At 43.9% G+C, this 24,683-nt stretch overlaps 1 protein-coding gene across 1 annotated transcript; it reads left to right on the plus strand.

Moving 5' to 3' along the window:
• Positions 1–903: 903 nt before the first annotated feature.
• On the plus strand, positions 904–13,694 carry LOC311116313 (neural cell adhesion molecule 1-like; the record flags this gene model as incomplete). Its single annotated transcript, XM_084157400.1, has 16 exons — positions 904–964; positions 3,164–3,235; positions 3,434–3,628; positions 3,990–4,127; positions 4,490–4,627; positions 4,770–4,887; positions 5,357–5,511; positions 8,491–8,633; positions 8,796–8,934; positions 9,487–9,654; positions 9,891–10,010; positions 10,548–10,675; positions 10,775–10,940; positions 12,032–12,236; positions 12,368–12,493; positions 12,906–13,694. The coding sequence occupies 16 exons, from the start codon at positions 904–906 to the stop codon at positions 12,943–12,945; spliced, it is 2,112 nt and encodes a 703-aa protein (XP_084013526.1). The 3' UTR covers positions 12,946–13,694.
• Between the last annotated feature and the right edge of the window lie 10,989 nt (positions 13,695–24,683).

The raw sequence follows: 24,683 nt of genomic DNA on the forward strand, positions 1-24,683 counted from the left end.
GAATCGAACGACGCTGGGCCAATTGTACGACGATCTCCCGGTCGTGGCCGGCTACGACAGAGCCTGGATTCGAAACAGGATCTAGTGGCACAGCTAGCACCGCGATGCAGTGCCTTAGACCACTGCGCCACTTGTGCAGTTTATTTTGGAGTTGGATAATTAAAATAAGTGCTCTCCATAAAATAAGTGCAACTATGTACAATCCCTGCATCTTGAATATTTTTATTCTGACACTTTATTTTCCCATTTATGGCACACTGTAATTTCGGCTACTTTGGTTGTATTGTTTTCTCTTTTTTACCTAGTGTCATTTATGCTGAGAACATAAATTATCAACATTTTGCATTAGCTATCCAGAGAAATCTGACACAAAGTGTGACATTTTCTACATACAGCAAGTATGGGAAAGAAATGAATAGGCTTTACTAAATCAAGAATACATGTTTTATTTGCATAGCTTAATTTCATCATATTTTGAATTCAGATGAACTTGCTCTTTAACTAAAACTGATGGAGTCGAGTGATAAAAATATCTTCTTCCATCTCGTCCCTGAGGAAGTGGGGAGTACGGAGTTCCTTTTATCCGGTGTTTTGGAGGGGATGCAGGGGCCTGCGGTGGCGCCTGATAGGGTAGGGTAGGCTACTTTCAAGCATTCATCTTCCCCGGTGGATGATCTGAACCGAAAATGTTAAGGGGTGTGGATTTGAGCAGGGGAGGGGGGCGTGCAGAGATTTGAGAGATTGTGGGATCTCCGTTTGTCTCCCTGGTTCTCCCCTCTTTGCTTATAAAAGCATGAAACACATGTCTCCACCACAGTTGTATTTCGCGCGCATTTGCATGCAGCAGGTGTCAAGGACTACATCAATCCATTCATTGAGGAAAGTGGCAACGTTGAGGTAGAAATGGCTGAATCGATGCTCATCTTGAGAATGTGTTCCATAATGCTGGTCCTTGGTTTTTCAGGTAAGAATACAAAATCCTAAACTGTTCTTCAAGGTTTGAATATTTCTATAAATAATCATATTAATTAGGCCTACTTTGATATTTGTTGGGAGTGGGACTATTTTTTGTTTTTAATTGTATTTATTCGATTATTTATTTGTTTATTTGTTAATTATTTGTCAATATGCATTTGCCTATAGTTTAAATAATATATACATATATAGACACAAAATGTCACTGTTGGAGTTCATTTGTTTGAATATGGGGTATGTATGCCTCAGTGTAATGACTTTCTTCATTAAAATCCTTGGCAGAAATGGTTTTTATCCATATCCAATATACTATTTAAATATCAGTATATCAGAGCTGGTATAGCCTATATATGAAGATCATATCACTGCTGCAGATGTAGGATCTTAATTTGATCACCCTGTTGCAGGACAACTTTCCTGCGATGTGGGACATTTAAAACTTGGTGTGTGTTTAAAAAGGCTTCTGAAGTTTGTAATTTGCACTTTGACATTTCAGACTTGATTTCCACTTAAGATACATTTATCAACCCCTACAAAAATGTAAATTAATTATAATCCACATAATAAGTCATATTTCCTGTTGCTGCAGGATTATTTTCCTGCTGTAGCAATCTGGCCTCCTCTCACAGGGAACATGGTTCACAGTTTGTGTTCTGTCATGAGATTCACTGGACTTGTTTGTCTTACTTTTCATTTACATGTTTTTTAATCTTACCTAAGGGATTCAATCCAACTTTACAGAGCTAACTAATGTGAACATTTTCCTTGCCAATTTTCCCTACATGTACAGTATACAGCATTTTCAACACATTCCTCAAGTACATGAATGTGGTACTACATCTATACAGCATTCCTAATACTAGGACATAGGAGAGAATACTGAGTTTGGTCATTATGTTAAAAAATTTGATTGGATTTATTCTATCTCTACTGAGTTTCATCAGCGTGAGGTGTACCCAGAGCAATGTTCAAGCTCATCTGTTCCTGATGCTGAATTGTAATTAGGAGATAAATGCTTTCTGAATCCATCCCAGCCCATAATTTGGCAGTGATCTTTAAAATGCCGAAGAAGAGATGCCAACTAACTACTCTTATTCTAATTCCCCCACATCTAAACTCATCCTAATTAATCCAGACGTGATTGTTAAAGCTGTATTTTCCCTCTGCTGTAATTTGGTTTTGGCTCCAAGAGCCCCCTGACCTTGTTTTCCACCCAAATTGATGATAGGGGATAGGAAAGCAAAAGGTTGGAAATCTATCCAACCATTTCACCTTTCAGTGGCCAAAAGAGACAAAGGACATAAAGAAAGAAAGTAAGTTATGAGGCGAAGGAGATGTGGCCATCTAAGAGAACTGGGACGCAGACATAGAGCCTGTCTCATCCACAGCCACAGAGCCTGTCTCATCCACAGCCACAGAGCCTGTCTCATCCACAGCCACAGAGCCTGTCTCATCCACAGCCACAGAGCCTGTCTCATCCACAGCCACAGAGCCTGTCTCATCCACAGCCACAGAGCCTGTCTCATCCACAGCTACAGAGCCTCTCATCTACAGCCAGTCTCAGCCTCAGCCATATAGCCTGTCTCAGCCTCAGCCATATAGCCTGTCTCAGCCTCAGCCATGCAGCCTGTCTCATCCTCAATACAGGAAGGAATAGTGTGCTGCTCAGGAAGTCCACCACTGCCAAGGTCCCTGCTTGTCTTTTACTGGCCGCCTGTCAGCGTGCTGCAATTAGTCCCTAGGAGCCTATTTATAGGCCTATCTTACTATCTCCAGTTAAACAATAGGACAATAGGGTACACACATGCTCTGTCTGATGGCTGATGGCAATCTGCAGGGCTTCAGCATTGACAGGAGCAATTGAGACCTCTCTCCTTCAGCAGGTTTCCCAGGTCAAATCAATCAACTGATCTCTCTTGTAAATGTACAGTGTTGATGAGTGCACCATTACAGTCTGTAGTAGAGATACAGTGTAGAACATAGATGGTAGATAAATGACAGGTGTGGTTTGGTGGTATTTGATTAATCATACTAATGTATTCTTAATCAATTCGATAGGCAGGCCCAAATGTTTGGCTCTGGGTTCTAATTTTCAATAGTTATTCCAGAATATGGAAGTTTCAAGTGGTGTTACTGTTAAGTGTCTAAAAGGTTGTTATAAAATTGCTCTTCTTCTTCACTGTCTCAGAGTCCAAAATGCAAATCATCTCCCACACAGCAGATGTGTTACTGGGTGAGAATTCCATGCTCCTCTGCAAAGGTTGGTACAATGTTCTGGCCAATTCCATAAGAGCAACATTTTACCCTGCTTGAACAAATACAATATAATGCGAAAAATGTAAAGGGTAGAGTGTCTTCTGCATATTGTAGTACACTGGCATATGCAGTTGTATGAATTTATATATCCTTAACAAATTATTAATATATGATACACACAATCACACATAACCCCTCTTAGCTGGTGGGGAAGGAGAGATCACCTGGCAGAAAGATGGAGAGGATGCTGAAGATGAACAGTTTCAGAAAGTGGATGAGACATCGTCAAAACTGTTCATCAGGAATGCCAAGATGGAGGATGCAGGACGGTACACATGCCTCTGTGAATTTGAGACAGGTCACAGAGATAATGTATCCTTGACCATCTTTGTCTACGGTAAGATGTTTAAAGTAAAACTTTTCACCTGGCTAATATGACCAAGAGTCAGTGTTGAAGGGTATTTCTCGTATTGTTTGAGTATTGAGCTAATTAGAGTTGGCTTGCAAGATCAAAGACGCTATATTGCTCATATCCCTGTCACACACACACACGTTTGACCCTAACCCTAACCCTTAACCCTAACCTTAACCCCAAACCCCAACTCAATTCCTAACCCTAAACCTAACCCCTAACCCTAACCCTAATTCTAACCCTAAACCTAATCCCTAAGCCTAAAATAGCCTTTTTCCTTGTGGGGAATGGTGAAATTTTCACAGTGACCCTCTCGCTCTCTCCATCCCTCTCTCAACTCACCCAGAGCGGCCATCCTTCGGGCAAACACCGGTCTACCATGAGTTCCTGGAGGGTCAAGATGCGGTTATCACCTGCATGGTCACTGGCAAGCCGGGGGTGGAAGTCAACTGGGAGAGGGACCATCAGAAACTGCACTCTGACGGTAGGAGGGGTGCCCTCGCAATGGCCACTTCTGATAGTTCACGTGGTATGGGGGTCTCTTAGCTTCCTAGCTCCTCACACTAGCTGCTGCGTGCCTGCCTGTGACTGATGGAGAGGTGGCGATGGTGGACACGCTGTTGAGGGGCGGGAGGGGTCATGTAGCTCATAGGCTAATCCGATTTGCCAACAAAATCGAGGGATATTTTCCGGAAACATCTGATTAAAATCTGACAACCTTAAAGAGAGAGCGTGATTGCTTTTTGAAGCTTGGTTATAATGATGATGAAGCAGACAGAACGTGTTCCTGACGCTGAGATGGGGCTGATCTTTCTTTTCCCTGTTGCCATCTCTTGCTCCCAGCAGGTCGGATCACAAGACTGAAAGACAACTCTCTACAGATCAAGAACATCAACAGGAAGGATCATGGATCCTATACCTGTGAGGGCAAAATCAAGGACCGGCACATTTCCGAAAAGATCGTCATCACCATTTTTGTCAACGGTGGGGTCTACTCAAAGTGAAGGAGGGAATAAGGGATATTTTAGGATCTTTATTTCATATAAACTCTGTATAGACCAGAGGATTAGGTGTGGTGTTGTAGTTGACTATAATAAATCATGTTCCTCTGACCCTCCTGCTGTAGTTCCTCCCACAGTGAAGATCCATGAGGAGGTGAAGAATGTCATGGCTGGACCAGAGACCAATGTCTCCCTCAGTTGCCTGGTCGAGGGAGTCCCCCAACCGAACATCACCTGGACAACGTGAGTGTGTGTGTGTGTTTGCTCACACCACTCATGTGCATGTGTGTAAAGCCAGAGTTTCCTGCTCGATACAGTTTGCAATAAAACAGAGAGAGATCGAGAGAGAGAGCGAGAGAGAGAGAGAGCGAGAGAGAGAGAGAGAGAGAGAGAGAGAGAGAGAGAGAGAGAGAGAGAGAGAGAGAGAGAGAGAGAGAGAGAGAGAGAGAAATAAAACAGTGTATTGGAAAGTGTGTGTTTGGGTGAAGGCATCCAGTGTGTCTATATTTATGTGGTCATCTATGTCTCAGTGCACCACTAATGTGGCGTGCCATCCTGTCTGTGAGGTTGACTGTGTGTCTCACTTCCTGTCAGCTTCCTTATCAGCACCGTGCTAATGTTCTGTAGCACCAGGCCTCACGTCTGTCTGTCTGTCTGTCTGTCTGTCTGTCTGTCTGTCTGTCTGTCTGTCTGTTGGCGCTTCCCTCCTCAGCCCAGACTCTTCAGATGAGTCCCGCTACAAGTACAACTCAGACAAGAGTGAGCTGATTATCTCGTCCGTAGTCAGGAGTGACTATGGAGAGTACATCTGCACGGCCAAGAATAAGATCGCAGAGAGCAGTGCCATGATCATGCTGGATGTCTCAGGTGTGGTTTTTTAGAGAAAAACATACAGCTTTAGCTTCATAAAACCAAGCTTTCTCCAAAAGAACAGATTAAAAATAGCTTGTTATTTGAATACTTCCTTCCAGATGTTTACGTTCCTGATATACAGAGATATCATGGAGAATTTGATTCTGTGTATGCAACCATTTTCTGTCAGACAGTCTAGTGAGCCTGAGCCAATAGAAGCTGTTTCGGAAAACAAACCATTTGATCCCATTCAAACCCATTACCTGTGTACCATTTTCAATTTGAACGTTAAACCAGGGAAAAGCAGCAGTGTGTGTCTCTCATCAGATAATAAATAAAAGTTAATCTTCAGGTGTCTGCACAGAATGAGTACCTTGGAGGAAAATGGGGAAGGTTCATGGTTTTTCAATTTCAGTCAAGTGGAGGGTTTAGTATTTTTTAAAATCTAGTTCTGGGGAGGGTCATGTAATTTGTAATTGATGAAATTTCAATATTTCTCAGTATTTTAGAATGAGTTGCTTATTAGACTATATATGGACGTGTGCCTGATGCCACCCCTCATCTCTGATTCTCCACTGGTTGGACAATATCAGGTGTGCCTATAGGCTATTTAGAGTGGTCTTAATCAAATGTAGGCTAAAGGCTACGAAGTGCATGCTCGGAGAAGCACAGAGCAAAGTTATATTCCTAAGATAGCTGCTGGGATGGTGTAAATAAAACTAGGCTGCATTACACACTGCAATGGATATTCCAACCCTGAGCCCCGGCCACCTCTGCTCTTGTTGATCAAAAACATTTTTGTGTCCTGCCTAACCAATGGCTGTGCTGTGTAGGCCTAAGGTGGCAGTTCAGGAGGAGAGTCCTTTTTATTAGGCCTAGTCTAAAAATGCACTATCTTGAGCGCAGACTAGCCTATAGCCTATGTTCTGTTCAGTTTGAGGAGAGCACAAAGATGAGAAGGAGGATCGGAGGTCAACTTTGATAGCTTGCTACTACTATCATTTATTTTGATTAAAAACAATATGTTTCTTGCCCATGTATTTCTTCATTTTAATTCAACTTTACTAACAACAAGAGGGCTTTGTGTTGGAGCATATTTCTTCCTATTTAAGAAATAAGAGGTAGGTCTACCTGGTTGACAGACGAAATTAGGTTATAGGCTGCTATATCCATAGATTTGTCGGTCAATTCCTCCACCCACCATGCACTCTTTAAATAGCCCACCTCCGTGTCAGTGAAGGGTTGTTAAGTTAAAACCAAGACTCAAATTGAGGGGGTATGAGAGGGTATGCCATAGGCCTACCTTTTATTAAAGAAAAGGACAAAAAGCACAGGCCTACCCCTTGTTAACTTAAGAATTTGAAGAAAATAAAACAGAATCCGATTATATAAAATGATCTACACTAAATGTACAAAACACCTGCTCTTTCCATGACATAGACTGACCAGGTGAATCCAGGTGAACACTAATGATCCCTTATTGATGTCACTTGTTATTCAATCAGTGTAGATGAAGGGGAGAAGACAGGTTAAAGACAGGTTAAGCCTTGAGATTATTATTATTATTATTATTACAATTGAGACATGAATTATGTGTGCCATTCAGAGGGTGAATGGGCAAGACAAAATACTTAAGTGCCTTTGAATGGGGTATGGTAGTAGGTGCCATGCGCACCGGTTTGAGTCTTGGGGAGGGGGGGGTGCTGAGGAATATTTCTGTCTTTAATAACACCATGTGATGTGAAATCCATAGATTAGGGCCAAATGAATTCATTCATTTTTTTGTTCAGTATAATTCTGTCACTATCATTTGATTAAGCTATTCACTTTCTGTCCAATAGAATATGTTTAAACCCAGACAGCTTTTAGGGAAACACTTGTGACCTTCTCTCGTTGGGTTAAACCATGGAAGAAGAGTAGCCAGCAGTTAAAGCTTACATTTTTTTGCGTCGGTAGGCGTACTCCTCATATGTCTCAGATTTAATTATTTACAAACAGGGACAGTTTCGTTGCAAACAAGACAAACTGATTTGGCATTGGAGAAATACAGTATGATAAGATGAACACATAGGCCTATCTCTGTCCATTCTTAGCCTGTAATTTCGGTAATTTGTGTGGTATTAAAAAAGATTCTGCTAATATGTAAAATTACGTAGAATTACATGAAATGTTTATACATTTTTTCTCAGACCTGCAAATACGATGATAGATTTATGCAGTGCTTTTACTATAAAGGAAATCTTTCCACCTCTACTCTTGTCCACGGTGGTCTGCAAACCCATAACCTTCTGGCCCTGCCCGCAGCCCTGTGCGCAATCAAAATTCCTGCGTTGCCATTACAGGACAAAGAACAGTTTCTAAAACGTCATATCTAAGCCTCCGGTCTGTCCAAGGAGAGAGGGTAAACAGTAGACATGTTCCCAGCTTTCCGCTTTATGTTTTCATTATTATTTTGGGTATAGGGGAGGGTTACTTGTTATTTGTTTTTTATGTTCAGGGAGGGTTTAGGTTAAATATATTTTGCTGAAGGGAGGCCCATCCATTTTCATTTCAGAGAGGTTCGATTTTCTCCATGTAACCCTTATTATAAATAACGTTCACTCCCTAACCATACGCAAGACCAATATCTTGCTGGCTTAACCATACACAAGACCAATATCTTGCTGGCTTAACCATACACAAGACCAATATCTTGCTGGCTTAACCATACACAAGACCAATATCTTGCTGGCTTAACCATACACAAGACCAATATCTTGCTGGCTTAACCATACACAAGACCAATATCTTGCTGGCTTAACCATACACAAGACCAATATCTTGCTGGTCTTCGAAGCCATCTGAACACACAACTCACAATCATTTTTCCTATTTAACAGAAGATGAATATATATTGTTAATAATTTGCACATATTCTTATCTAATGTAATTTGTTTGTGATTGTCACACAAAGCACTCAGTTTTTCCTGTCTCTTGTTCTGTACGTGTCTCCAGAGCGTCCTGGAGCAATGCTGAGCCAGGAGAAGATGGAGGTGGAGCCTGGCCAGACACTCTCAGTGTCCTGTAACGTCTCAGGACACCCTATGCCCGCGCTGCAGTGGGTCAGGAAGACCAACAATGACCACCTCATAAAAGTGGTAAGACAGACGTTTTTTTAAATTAAAAAGACTGATGATATGATACGTTCACACAGTGGCATTAATTACTAAAAACATTGGGGGAGAACCAGGCAGAGAATTAGTTTTTTGTTATATTTCTCTCCTCGGAATTCCTGTCTGGTTGTGTTTGTGTGGACACAGGACGCTGGTGGAGGTCGAGTGAGAATGGAGGATGGCTATGTCCTGGTCATTGACAATGTGACACCCTCTGATGGAGGGCTATACAGCTGCATGGCTATCAGTCCTGTTGGCAACACCTCCACAGACTTCAGCCTGCAGAGTAAGGCCACTCTTGACCTTCCTACTCTTTTATGATAATACTTAGCGCTAACACAACATCCCACTGGACACAGACGTCCGTTCAATGTTTAGTTTTGATTTACAGTTGGTTGAGTTGTCAACTAACTTGAATTCAATGTCACCTTGAATTCACGGGGTAAAAAATATATGAAATTCCCTTACGTTGATGACTTTTTTCAAATCCAATCAGTTTTTTACGTTGATTCAACATCATCGCATTACATTTTTTGGTTTAAATGACATGGAAACAACGTTGAGTCAACCAGTTTTCACCTTTCTATAAAGGGACAAGCAGCCACAAACCACTATAAAATTAAAAAATAACTGAAAACAGTGGGAGATTTTAACTAAAGTGTAGGTACTCTATTTACATGAGCAGTTTTCACATTTTTTTGTTTCTAATGGCAATGTTCTTCTTCTTTCATCCTGACATGCTCATTCTCTCTTCACCTCTCTCTGTCTTTGAACTGCTCTGCACCTCCCTCCTTCCACCCTCTCGTTCTCCATTTTTCTCTTATCTCTCCTCCCCCAGCCTGGCCAGGTAAAGCATCCCAGGTGAGTGGCACCCCAGGGCCCACATCGGTCCACTTCACCATGGGGGCTTCCCTGGTGGACGGGGGCTCTCCCATCACCAACTTCATCCTCCAGTGGAAGACAGGAAGTGAGAACAATTGGCAGGAGAGAGTCATCCAGTCCACAGGTAAAAACCTCTCAGTGACCAATCTATTTCATGAAATACTGTAGATGATGTTTGGGACAGTTACATAAGATGAATCCAATGAATACGTTGAGGACTAGAAGTCGTATCTGAATACTGATTTCCCTAAAACCAGGGGAGGCCTCTGATGACCATTTTAGTGATGTGACTGAGTAGTTTGAGTGTATAAATATAAAAGTGATATGTGTGTGTTCATGCACTCTGTTGTTTGTGTGCAGACCCCCTGGTGATCACACATCTGTTTCCCTACACCTCCTACTCTGTCCGATTTGCCCCTCAGAACAACCTGGGTCAGGCAGGTTTCTCAGACGAGCTCACCGTCCGCACACAGGGCATACGTGAGTGTCACCCTCCTCTTCCTCCTCTCTCTCTCTTCACTCCGAATCGCATCATATCTAGGCAAATGCAGTATAATTATTATTAAATGTCACCAACTATCGTTGTTCAAACTGCATTACTTGTGTTAACAAGCTATATCCATATTGTGATACAAACTATATCCATATTGTCTACTGTTTTGAGTGTCTATCTATATTGGCTGGAAGAAATGTTCATCTGCCATCATTCACTCATTCCACTGTCACATGATCATCCACATGACATCATCACCTGCTCGCTGACGGCTACTCATGCTCCATTATTGCCCCACTCCTGATGTCATCATCCCATTCCATTGGCATTCGGCCTCGCAGGAGGTAAAGTACTGACACGTGTTGTGAAACTCTACAAAGACAGTTTTTTCATGGATAACCAACCTACCATAATGACAGTAGATTTTACTACAACACTGTGTAGTTATAAGCTGACTGATGCATGAACACGCCTGACCTCCTGTACCTACTGTACCAACACACTGCCCCTCCCTCCCTCCCCAGGGGAACCAGATAGCCCGGTCCTGGTGGCCAGCGAGGGGAAGGTTGAGGGCAATATGTTCTCAATCCCTTTAACGCAGTTGGACAACGGAGGCTCCCCCATTATCCACTACATTGTCCGCTACAGAGTGGTGAGTATGCATGCGTTTTTGTTTTTCAGTGAAGACAAAAGATCAAGACATTACAGAGTGTGCATGTCCTTAACCCCCCACTCTCTGTCTCTGTCTTAGAATAAGGTGGACAAGGACTGGAGGCAGAAGGACCTGCCATCCAACTCGACAGTGATCAACCTCCATGACCTGCAGTATAATTCAGACTACCACATGGAGGTGCTAGCCATCAACCCCAACGGCTCCTCCAGCCCCGCCAAGCTCAACTTCAACATCCCACAGCCTGGTAAGCTGCTATGGCATACTGTAGTAGTGAAATAAAGCTTGAGACCATCTGAGAGGTGGGACAAAAACAGGATTGAGCAGAGTAGCGTAGTGCTGCCACCACCTTTCGATTAACCGGTATGGCCCGGTATGGTCAGGCGTCCGAGGCAAGGACACACCAGAACTCAACAACAATATAGCAAACAATTATATACTTTATTAAACATTTAATTTCATAAGACTGCGTGGATTATCTGAGATAGGCGCCCTACTATATTTATGCAGTCTATGCAACTCAACTGGAGCCTGAGTAGGAAGACAAAAACTGTGGTGTAAGGTACACATAGGCTATGAGCTTAATTACACACTAGGAGGTGACACTGCACACAAACGTAGGAACATGTGGTTACATGGCAAACTGGACATCAAATACTCTTAAAGCATGCGACCGACTTCACTGCAGACAGGTGCTTGGACCAACACAAACAGTCAAAAGACCCACACGATAGTGATAAAGGCATATATAGGACCCAGCCCTCTTAAGCTACAATAACTGTTCTGCCCGCCCTTCATAACCCCTGCTGTAATTTAAAAAGCTACTCCTAACAACTAAACACATTTAACAGGACTTAGCCAACAGAATAGGTACAGACATGACACTAAACATTTAAATGTCATATTTAAACACATTTAGCTTGTCTAGCTGACGAGACGCTCCTGTGGGGTCTGAGCGTGTGCACCCTTGCTGAGACGGCAGGCATGGCAAGTTGCAGGCCGACAGTAGGCACATACCTTAGATGCACTGAGTAGCCTTAGCTTTAAGCAACAACCCAAAAAATTGCTTTCTTATCTGGTTGCCGTCGGCAGCCCTACACAGCAGCGAATGACACCCTCCCACCATTATAGGGTGAGTGCAGCTTTACCACAGTTACATACTGGAAAACGGACTATTGCCCAAAAGAGAGGAAAATATCTCTGAACTAAAAACAATTACAGAACAGAGCAGCCAGAGCAGGATAAATATGATTATCTCTCCCTCGCTGTGTCTCTCTCTCCTTCTCTCCCTCCCTTTCATCCCCTCTCTCACTCCGTCCTTGCCTTCTTCCCTTTCAGTAGCCAAGATGAATCAGGGTGGGATGGGCAAAGGGGCTGTGGCAGGCATTGTCATGCTCATCTTCTTGGTGCTACTGATCGCCGTGGATGCCACCTGTTGCTATACCAACCGCTGCGGCATGCTGATGTTCTTGGCTGTCAAGCTGTTTGGGCAGAAGGTCCCTGGGATGAAGACTGTGGAGGAGGGTGACGGCATCTCTAATGGGTAACACTGTTCTCTAGCCTACTGTCTGTCTGTTCCTCAACGTAACATATTCAGAGGGTTGTAGTGTGGTTATGTGTGTTTCTCTATATGAACCCTCCTGAGCCTTATTTTATGTGTGTCCTTCAATGCAGAGACTTGAAGTTGAATGGGCTAGGCATACCGAGGGATAGCATCCCAAAACTGCAGACACAAGATGTGGCAAAGAATGGGTTGCAGGCGGAGGTCACGTGCGACAAAGCGCCCCTCACCAAATTCGAGTAGGTGGCCCATGTTGATGTCAGAGGGGTGGACACAGCCCACCCTCGCCCTAAACGGGCTGTGATCCATAAAAAATGGCAAAAAGAGGCACCTTCGCACTTATAAGTCAGCAAGTGTGTTTGATCACTGACTAATTATATTATAAGTAATATAACCATGTGCAAAGTGACTCCCTTAGCCATTTTTTGATACCCATTTTAATTGTTAGGTAGCCACCACCCACTTGCCACTGCTAGAGTCTTTGATGACTTGAACTGACAAACACAGGAATACCCTCTCAGAATTAGAAGGCACACAGTCTTATTTGCATGTGCGTATTTCGTTACTGAGGTAAAGACTCATTAAATATTTCCATGGCTAGCTGTATTGAGTTGTATTTTATTTCTAACCTGACCCATCATTTCCTGTCAGGAAAACGTCCCCCAATGGAGATCCTGCCACAGAGGCCTGAGTTACTGAACAGGAAGTGACATCATAGTATCTGAAGAATGGAACCCGTAAATGCCAAAGTTGAAAGGAGGAAGTATTGTGAGTTGGGGGTCTTAGTTAAATGTTTTTTGAGAGTTCCCAAGACAGTCCAAGTTGAGAAAGAAAAAGGATTAGGAAAGTTATCTGTGAACTCTAATGTCTAACATCAACAGACGGTTGTAATTTCATCCAACCCTGTGCAATCTCATGTTAAGTGTTACGTTTCCCTGATTTTATATTTCAGTACATTCATGTTATATTTCAGCTCTTTAAGGCTGCTGTAAATTGTCAGGGAGACCTTCGTAGTTTATGAATTGAATCATAACTCATTATTTATTGAAGTCTATATTCACTTTAATCTGCAAAAAATCTGTAAGTGACATATCATTATTTAATAAGGACAGTTTATCCTAACATATTAACATATTTCCACATTCAATATACAGTATCCAGCATAATCACATTAACAAATAACAACGTGTCAAAATTACATCTCTTCAAGGATTGTAATCATGACAAATATACAGAACTCTTATATATTACAGAGAAATATGATATGCTTAGTTTTTTTAATAATCTGTTGTTAAATTGCATTCCCTGTGTGCTCATGTAATCGTTTTATGTTTGTATTTGTATAATACTGTTTATTTTGTATATTGTACACTGTACATTGTTTGTATATACACATGCAGTATAACAGCTATGTATTTAGCTATTTTTAAAAATTGACTTAAAAACATGCTTGTTTTCATTCACTTTTCTTGAGATGACCATACTGTAGGCCAGGACTGCCCAACCCTGTTCCAGGAGAGCTACCGTCCTGTAGGTTTTTGCTCCAACCCTAATCTATCACACCTGATTCTAATAATTAGCAGGTTAATAAGATGAATCAGGTTAGTAACACCTGGGGTTGCAGTGAAAACCTACAGGAGGGTAGCTCTCCAGGAACAGGGTTGGGCAACCCTACTGTAGGCCTTGTGGTCTAGATATCAAAGTTCTCTGACCACCTCAGTATGTTTGTGGTTGGCTGTAGATAACTGCATCATCATCCTCTGCCTTGTTATTCCGCTGCCTCCTTTTAAGGGGAACAGGTTTTAGTGCAGACCTACATTTGTATTTACCCAGTAGTTATTACTATATAACAGACACTACGATATGTAAGCCTGTTATTGCATTATTGCGTACACGTTTTTTGCAAGTTATTATGCAAGTGTTTTGATACAAAAGAAAATCCTTGTGCAATTTACTTTGAGAGTCTCACTCACTCTGTGGTTATTTACCTGGGTGAAGGAGCAGGCCTGATTTTGAGCTCTGCGTAGTTCAGATCATCAGGATCAGTGATCGGCTTGGCTGACCGTCTCATATTTTCATAGATGTCCTCTGGTGTAGACAAGGTTGCTTTCTATATCTAACAGTCAGAATACAGTCAAAATACTGAGCACCGGCCCCTGACATAGAATTACTCTCTTTCTACTCTTTGGCATACTTTAATTAACTCAAAGTTCAATGGGATTGATTTCCACATTTACCATTCACTTTCATACGAGCTGGTTTTTATTATCTAAGAAAAACAGAACAATAAATTCCATGTGGAAGGTTTGTTTGGCAATGACAACATAGCCCATTGCATCACTTTGAAGTGACACTCCACAGTTACCACATTTAGTAACTTCCCTTCAGACAACAGACTGACTGAGTTGGTGAAGGGTTGTAGAAGCAGACAACCACAGTAAGGCCACTGTTAGTACTTTATTTTCCTCTGATCACCTACCTGGGGGACTGGTTTGGTCGGAAGCTTCTTCTCGGCCGTGATCCACTTCCGTCTGTGGATGATAAAACAAAGCGAGAGGCCTGTCATGCTTTCCACTGTGGGCCAAACCAAACCAAACCAAACCAAACCAACAGTTGGTGGATGTCAATGCCAGTATGGTATATCTTTTGAAATAACATTTGGTTGAAGGTGTGTTCTTTCCCCGTCCCTAATCTTAGTGAAGTTAGCAGTCCTGTCCTCTGAAACCAGGTGTAGGTCTCTGCTGCAGGGTTGGCGTTATTGCTGCAGGTCAGAGTCAGACGACTGCCTTTCACTACCTCAGGGCTCGGGCTGGCCTTAAAAGAAACGTCCCTTGGAGCATCTGGAAGCAGACGTACAGAAAACAACATTGTTCTGTGTGTATTCATTTGACTGGATGTTAGTAGTACTGCATTTATACGTTAATACAGACAATGAATCAACCAAGCCATCTGAAATGTACATTGGCCACTGCGAAGAGAAGACAACACCTTGAAGATAGCTGACTGCTGAAAAATAGCTTCAAATCAACATTTATTGCTGACTTACATATCACATCCAGCAGTATTGATGTAGATGTGCCTTGCCCCAGACCACAGGTGTAGCACCCAGTGTCATTAGGGGAAAGTGGACCTAGGGGATACTGCCCACCAGGGACACCAGAGACACCAGGGAGTGGGCGGCCATCTTTAAACCAGAGGAACTCCATTTGAGGAGGGTTACAGTTGGAGGTGCAGGCCAGGGTGACGTGGTCTCTCTCCTTAACAGGGCCATTTTCATTTAACTTTAGGGATAAGACTGACATGAAGAAGAAACATGTATAACCAAATATAGGACATGTTGAAGGGTTAATAACTGACCACCATAGGTTAGGTAATACCTTCATTGTTTAGTATGATGACATGTACATAAATCTAGATTTACCTGATATGTTCAGGTCTACACCCCCTGGTCCTGTAAATCCCTGATTTGAGTGAAATCTGAAGAAAAATCTGCCACTGTCATCTTCAGTCACATTGTTGAGTTTCAGTGTGCAGTTATTGTCTTGGTCATAAAACTCTGTTCTTCCACTGTATCTTGTCTTAATCAGTCTAGATGTGTCATACACTACATCTCCCTGCTGTGAGCCGTCTAGTTTTTTACCACCTCTCGGAGTGAACCATAGCTTTCTTATAACTTGCTGGGTAGCTGGGTAGCTGTATGTACAGTCAAATGCCACTGATGAGCCTTTTGATGCACAGATAACAGCAGTCTTGTCACGGTACCAAACAGACCAGGTCTGGGCCAGTGTGCCTGAAAACAGCGACTGAAAACATCAGTGTCCTTGTGATAAACCCCCCCCCCCCCCACACAATACATTGATTTATTCATTTTCCACTGATGGATATAATTCACTGAAACAAAGATAAAACATACCTGTCAGGGAGAGCAGAGTTAACAGAGATAACGGTAGGATGTATTGACAGTGCATAGCGGCTTTAGCCCTGTAGGAAGGAGAGTTGTATTCCAGAAAATATATAATCAATACAATCTTTGATCCAAGAACGTAGTACCAATAGCTCTGCTATGTGTTATCTGACCAGCAGTGGCCGGGCTAATTCTTCTTATTGAAGAGTAGGGGGTTGTGGAGGAGTACTGATGTCAACATGAAACATCTATAACTGTCAAACTTCTGCTTTTTGGAGAGAAAAAAATTCCAACAGCCACAACAGTACCACAGCCAAACTGATTTGTGTTATTTTGCAATAACACCCACTGTGCAAAAACTGGTTGAATCAACGTTGTTTCCATGTCATTTCAACCCCCAAAAATCAATGTTATGACATTGAATCAATGTGGAAAACTGATTGGATTTATAAAAAGTCATCAATGTAAGGGCATTGTCTTTTTAACCTAAATCCAATGACATGGTGACATTTGTTGTTGACTTCACATTGAATTCACATTAGCTGACAACTCAATACCTCTCAAGTAATTCATTCAAAACTAGACGTTGAACTGACATCTGTGCCCAGTGGGCAGAGGCAGTATATAATATGGTATGGCATATACTTCAAGATTAATATACTCAACAGTTTTGTTTGAATTAATTACTTGAGAGGTTTTGAGTTATCTGATTAAACCAAAACTGTAGTAATTCCACCATTACTACTGAATGCTGGATAAAGAGATGACACAGACTTATTTTGCTGCTATATATTTATTATTAGGATTTTCAAAGTTGTAAAGGATAGACAGAGATACACACATACAGAGATAATCTGAGTTGTAGTGATACACAATTCTGGGATTATATCTGGATTATAATGAATACAGAGTTCAATAACAATTCCATGCATAAATACTCATAATCCCTCACAACATTATATAGTTCAGAATATGTTATCACATACAGAAGGTAATTTTAAGGTACTTTTACGATTTTATGTTGAAATAGCTACAGCCTGGACATGAAAGGGACGTTTTAAAAGGATATTTTAGAGCCATGAGAGTTTATTTGAAAATGTAAATGCTCTAGCCTCCAAACTTGATATGTACAGGTTTTCCATATTTGTTAAGGAGTTTTTGAATCCATGACTGGTTGTTTGAATCTTTGCTACTGATAATGTAACAACCCTTGACCCCCTTCACCACCACACACGTGGTCTTCGGACCGCAGGGCGCCACTTCACAGGCCATCTCGCCGGAGCTACAGCTGCAGCGGTGGTGGCAGTTCTCCTCCTCATAGAAGACCTCGCCGGACACAAAGTAGCGACCCTCGTGGTGACAGCCGCAGTCCTTCATGTGGACACACTTGTCTTCGCTCAGCAGGAAACCAGGTTTGCACTGACAACCCTCCCCTGGAGGAGTGGTGCATCCTGGGGCGGAGGTCATGGAGTAACATGTGGCCGGGCACCCCGGGGCCGAGAGGCTGTAGACACTGTTCTCTGGACAAGGGAGGTCTGAAAACACACAGGGAGAAAGAGAGGTCAATGGAATTAATCACAATTTTCGAGTTTATGGATTTCATTTAAAATGTAGGGTTCGAATTTGCAGTCTTATTTTACTGTCAGATTCCTGAGAGATAAAATAAGAAACCCACACACTGTCAGATTCCTGTTTTAAAGAACTGACAAATTACGACTCATCATAAACCTGAAGGCTAATGATACAAAACCAGAGGACTTACGGCAGAAGTCTTTACTCCTCCAGGCCTCGATTTTCCCTCCCTTCTCCTGACACTCTTCCACATAGTTGGTGATGATGTCACAGGCTGCCGTCAGTAGGCCGTTGTTGAGGATCATGTCATAGATGCAGTCTTCTTTGTACTCAACAGAGTCCACTCTACCAATGCAGTCTCTGAGGGGACCACTCTTGTCCACAATGACATCACAGGCGCTGACATATTTGGGCTTTATAGGGGGGATGTCTACAACTGCACAATCTTTGCACTCATGGGAGCAGCCCGGTACGTCAGCTACCCAGTAACTGTTTCCAAACTCCTTGGGACTCATGGGCTTTTTCCCATCGGGCAGAAGCAGGTCGTCGTCAGGGTTGTCATTGAGGTTGCCACAGAGACCACAGATGGCGTTGTGGTAGGTGCTCGGGACCTTCACCCTCACCTCGCTGGACCAGTCAAAGGAGACCTTGAGACCGAAATGAGTCTCCAGCACAGCAAAACGGCTGTTCCTGTAGATCTGAACCTCAGTGTTGTTGGAGTAGTACGGTAGAGACGTCAGGACATCGTTCACCTAAAATACAGTCCAGGGAAAATAGAGAGTGGAATGGATACTATTCCACAAGATAGATTTTTTTTCAAAACAGTATATTATACAAAATAGATAATAACAACAGTTAGTACAGGACCTGTATTACTCACCAGGACTTTGCCGTGATAGTCGCCTGTGATAGTGTAACTACTTCCCAACACAACAACAGTCACCACCTTGGCGTAGGAGACTCTGGTGCTGCCCCTGTTGTTGTTCTCCAGAGTCACCTCAAAGCTCTCCAGATCGGGCTCTTTGGAGCAGACCCCCGCCAGCTTGTAGATACAGTTTCCCTGGAAGTCGAAGCGCTTCCCATCAAAGGTGCGGAAGTGGGGGTCCCCCTGTGCTGAGCAGGTCTTGAAGCTGAGGGGGTAGCAGTCCTGAACCCTGTTGACCACTGCACAGTGCTCACTAGCCTTGCACTTCCTGGGCATACACACCACCTTCTGTGTGGCTACGTCACACACACACACTTACTCTGACACGTGTTGCCCTCCCAGAAGGTTTCTTCAGGCAGGTAGTAGTGGTCATTGTGTGTACAGCCACACCCTGTCTCCTTGACGACACAGTGTTCATCGCTGAGCACGTAACCCTTGTCACACTGGCAGCCCTTCACACAGACTTTGGAACAGATCTCGGAGACATTGGGATTGGCACAGGTAGCAGGGCAGGCAGTGCCACATAGCTCATAGTGGCTGTGGTACGGGCAAGCCAGGGCTGTTCGAGTTGAGAAAAAAACAACATCACAAATGTAGGCCTAATTTTGCAAATGCACAAGTGGTTCTATCGTGTCATTATGCACATTTAAAGATGTCTGAGTTCCTAAATGTGATGTTTTGTTATAGCTGAGTACTTACGGCAGTTGGAGGCCTTTCTCCACAGTGGTGAGACAATGGCCCCAGCCTGCTGACATTCGGCCACGTAGTTAGCCAGGGCCTCACATAACACTTCCTGTCGCCCCTCATTCAGACACACATCATAGAGGCAGTCTGAGGCAAACTCCTTCACCGGCACTTTCTTATGACACTGGTCAAAAGGGCCCCTTCCGTGTGTCATCAAACCACAGTACTTTGGTCCAGTGTAAAGTGCCCGGTCTGTATCTGAGCACGTGGGGCAGTTGCCATTACAGACGTGCCAGCAGAAAGGGTCACCGTCGGCAACGCTCCAGGACGCCACCCACGCTGTGGTATTGGTCGAAAGCACGCCTGTGGGAGTGGTGAAGTCATCTGCTTTGTTACCATTGTAGTTGCCACAGATGCCACCGAGGTTTTCGTAGTAACTGCTGCTGATGGTCACCATGAAGAGGATGTTCCAGTCAAAAGTGATCTTGAGGCCAACATCTGTCTGGATGGTCCCTTGGATACCAGACACTGTGATTCTGATGCTGCCAGACTCCAAACTCACAGGGAGGTCAGACCTAATGCCATCAATCTGAGACAAGAGAGAGAGAAGAGGATTTAAAGAGGACTTAAAGCGGATGGAGAGCATGGAGGATTCTTACATTCAACTTCAACATGGAAAATCTGTATAACTGAAAGCCACCCACCTCCACTGTCCCTCTTTGGCCACTGAGAATGGTGATCCTGTGACCACTCAGGTCTATGTTGGCTGACTTGAAGAAGGAGCCTTTAGAGTTGAAGCGCAGCTCGTTCTTGGTCTGGATGCTGAACTGAGGCAGGGAGGGGTCTTTGCCCGTCGTGTTCACCAGAATGTAGGAGCAGGTACCCATGAAGGAGAAGGGCTGGCCATCGAACGTGGTGTAGTGAGGGTCACCGAACAACCAGCAGTAGGCCTTGGACTGGGCCACACATATCGCCTTATTGTTCTTCACCACACAGTTTTCCTTCTCACGGCACTCAGTGTCCTCACAGGGGTCTGACAAAATGTGTATTAGAGATGTCAACATATCTTGCTCATAGTAATATCAAAATAAGAACATCAACAAAGTCCATAATTCCACATCAAAATGTACTAACACAAAGCCATATCTGTTTGGTTTTATTATTATTCATGTTTTTTTTTACCTGTGCTGTAGCAGTCCATGACTCCATTCTTCAACCCACATTTCTGGCCCTCTTTGTGAGTTCTTGCAGGTGAACACTCCTGAAGCACAGCTGCAGGTCTCAGAACAGTTGCCCAGCATCACAGACCGGCCAGACTGAAAACCAGCAAAACATGTAAATTATATCATTGAGTGTTTAAACTATGGTGGTAACCATAAGATGATTGTAAACAATAAATATTTACCAAGGATAGCGCTTTATTATATTACTTGCACTTTATATTTGCATTTAGCGTAAAACAGATATAGGCCTATAATTGTAATAATCGCTTTAGGATACCATTGCATTTTTGGGATATGAAATGGCAATTTATTTGTCAATACACAAAAAAACAGTAATCACCTTGTAATAGTGTCCATCAACCACACAGCCACAGTTCTCCAGTAGGACACACTTGCCACCATCAAACACAAAGCCGTCGTCACACTGGCAGCCCTCCTGGCATAGTGGGCATTTGGGAGACTCACTGAGAGAGTCACAGGTGGAAGAACAGGTGTCGGCACACAACTCATAGTGACTGTTAGCTGGACACGTCAGAGCTAGAGGACAGATGGAAATGGGAGGAGATGCATGTTATCAAAAAACATAATAAGCTTCAATGATCAGCTTCAGCTTCAATTGTTTTTCAACAGAGCATTAGGTCAGACAAATATTGCACACTAAGATAAACCAGGATAAGGTAAATTAACTTTCAATATCAAAATTCACTCACGACAAAACTGGTCAGATCTCCACCTGCTGACAATGCCACCAGATGCCTGACAGAAAGTCACATACGTCTGTAAGTGGCGGCACAGGGCATCCCCACCCTCTCCCTCCTTCATGCACTCCTCAAAGTGCTCTTGTGGTGGCACAACAGCATGGCATTGGGCAAATGGACCCTTGGTTGACTTTATGATGCTACAAGCCGCCGGGGGTCCAGTGGAGGGAGGACACTTCAAGCCACCGTCACATCCTGTCTGACATTTGACCCCTTCCAGAACCACCAACCACCCCGCTGCAAACTTCTCCATAGACGGCTCCTGCAGCCCACTGGGCAGCAGGAAGTCATCTTCCTTCTTGTCATTATAGTTGCCACAGAGACCACCGGTAACACCTTTGTAAGTGGATGGAAGCTGTATGATGGCGCCAGCAACAGTGTCGTAGGTCCCCATCAAGCCAAAGTCTGTTACCAAGACGATGTTAATGCCATTCTGGTAGGCCCTGACCTTTCCATCTCCGAGTGACAGTGGGAGATTTGCTGCAATGTCATCCACCTGTGAAAGGAGAAAAGATTGAAAACATCAGTTTTTCTAATCAAGTGTTGCTTTTTAATACTGAAATGAATAGATCAAGACAGAAAACTACCGTTATTTCCCATATCACTCTGGGAGACATAGATATCTTGTATTTGTAGGCCTGTATTTCAACCCTCCTGGTGACCATTGCAACATCCATCTTGGTCAACTGCTGCACTGACACAACAAATGGAGCCATCAAACCGTATTTCTCCACAACCTCCAACATTTCGTACACACAGTCCCCGTGTAGGCTGAAGCAGCTGCCATTGAATGAGTGGAATCTCCTCGCCCCGCTCACATGGCAGGTGCCCATGCTCATGGGTACACAGGCCTGCACCCCGTCTTGGACCTGGCACTTCTCATTGGGACCGCAGGCAAACTTCACATTACACTCCACGTCTCCATCCTTGTTACACACACAGCGCTCTTTGCACTGGCCGTTGGGGAAGAACACCTGGCCCATCTGGTAGTATTGGCCTTGGTGAACGCAACCACATTCAGCCAGCGGCACACACTCGCTATCACTCAGTATGAAGCCGTCGTCACACACACAGCCCTCGGTGCACAGGGAGTTCGCACAGCTCTCAGGCTCATCGAGGCCGCTGCAGGTCTGGGGGCAGCTTGAGGCACACACCTCATAGTGGCTGTTGGCCTTGCAGGAAGATGCTACAACACATTAGGCCAAACATTATATAATTTAATGTTGGAACCAGGAGCTGCTAGCTAGACAAACCACTTCTGACTTTTTGTAATGATCATAACTTTTACAGTGGTGGTTTTGAAATACACATTTGATGAGGTGTGTCTGTGCACTACTTACGACAGAAGCTGTCCGACCTCCACTGTTCCACCTTGGCAGGGGCATCCTGGCAAGCAGTGGTGTAGGTGCTGAGGGCGTTACAGAGGGCAGAGGCATGGCCACGGTACAGACACATATCAAACATACAGTCCTCATAATACTCTGTGGGTCCACCTTGGCGTGGCAGTGCTTGAACGGACCGTTCTTGTCTGTGATCCTGCCGCAGTACTTCCCTGTTTGGTAATCCAGCATCAGGTTGTGGTCACAGGTGGGGCACTTCTTGCCGTCACAGTCGCTGGAGCAGCCAGGGTTGTTCCCCACTTTCCAGCTGTCCCCGAATAATGTTGGGGTGTTGGCAGGGCTCTTGTCTGGTTTGAGGAGGTCGTCGTTCCGTTGGCCATTCCAGTTTCTGCAGAGCCCTCCGATGAGGTCTGAGTAGGAGCTGGGGAGGGTTAGGGAGACGTGGCTGTTCCAGTTGAACTTCAGTGTCAGGCCAAAGTTGGTCTTCACCACCCCGAAATACCCACTGCGGAAGATGGACAGTTGGCCATATTCTACATCAAATGGCAAGTTCACATACTGGTTGTTGACCTGGGAAGAGAGAAAGAAACTTTAATGAAACATGAAGGACGATACTGTCCTGATATTTCTTCTTACAGTAAGTAGTATAATCATGAGCGCTAATTTACTAAATAAACTCAGAACGCAATTATGTCATTCATTTGGAATGGAAAACATTTTAAGGTAGCTTACCAATACTTTGCCAGGGTTGTCCCTACTCGTGGTGATGACGTTTTTGAAGACAGTGATGGTGACTGTCTTTGTGTAAGACACTGCCGTGTTCCTTCCCCTATTCTGATTCTTTACAAGTACCTCAAAAGGTGCCAGAGATATGGCGTCTTTGCTGACCAATTTGGAGAGAACGTAAGTACACGTTCCCTGGAAGTCGAACCTCTTGCCATCAAATGTGCGGTAGTGGGGGTCGCCTGAACCTTGGCAAGTGGCATAAGATTTTGGGTAGCAATCTCTCTTACCACCACGCAGGCCACACATCTCTGATTTCTTACATGCTGTTGCTTTGCATTCTACCTTGGCTGTTCCCGGATTGCATTCACACTGCTTTGTGCATTTGTCATCTTCCCAGAACTTCATTCCAGACGGATAGTATCGTCCTTCATAAGAGCAGCCACAGCTCTCCTTGGAGACGCATGTGTCTCCACTGAGGACAAAGCCCTTCTTGCATTGACAGGTCTCCACACAGGGTTCCTTGCACTTTGCTTCGGCATCTAGATCTGAACAAGAGGCAGGGCAAGCTGTGCCACATGCCTCATAGTAGCTGTTTGACGGACATTCCAGTGCTGCAAATGTGAAATGAGAAAATGTATTGAAATAATAGTGAAAAGTGCAACATAAAAATCTTCATGAAATGTTTGGAGAGAGGAAAACTCCCGGCATCCAGCGATTGTCCTCCACTCAGGGCTAATTTTGACCCCCTCTGCCAAACAGGCGTCATCATAGCTTTTCATGTTCTCACAGAGGAACTGGTAGATGCCTTTATTGATGCAGATGTCATAGACACAGTTGTCCATGAACATGCCTGGGTCCAGGACCTTGTGGCAGCTGGCAAATGGGCCATCTTTTTTGGCCAAGAGACCACATATCTTCTCTCCTTTGTATTTCTGTTGGAGAGCCGGAGTGCAGCTAGGACATTCCCCTTGGCAGTCATCGTGACAGAACAAGTCGCCGTCTTCAGTTCTCCAGCTCTGGGCAAACTTCACCACTGTGGGTTCCTTGTTACCTTTGGGGTTACTGAACTCATCGTTGCGATCCCCGTTGTAGTTCCCACAGAGCCCACCCAGGGTGCGGAAATAGCTGCTGGGGCAGTGATGTAGAACTTCATGTTCCAGTCGTACATAACCTTCAGGCCAAAGTTTGTCTTCAGAACAGCATAGCTGCCACTATGCACCACCGTTAGGTTTCCCCCGGCTAGGGTCACAGGCAGGTAGACGTTCTCACGATTCACCTAAGAAAATATCAATGAGCA

This window comes from Coregonus lavaretus, assembly GCF_964263955.1.
Source record: "Coregonus lavaretus genome assembly, chromosome: 3".
NCBI classification, from domain to species: Eukaryota; Metazoa; Chordata; class Actinopteri; order Salmoniformes; family Salmonidae; genus Coregonus; species Coregonus lavaretus.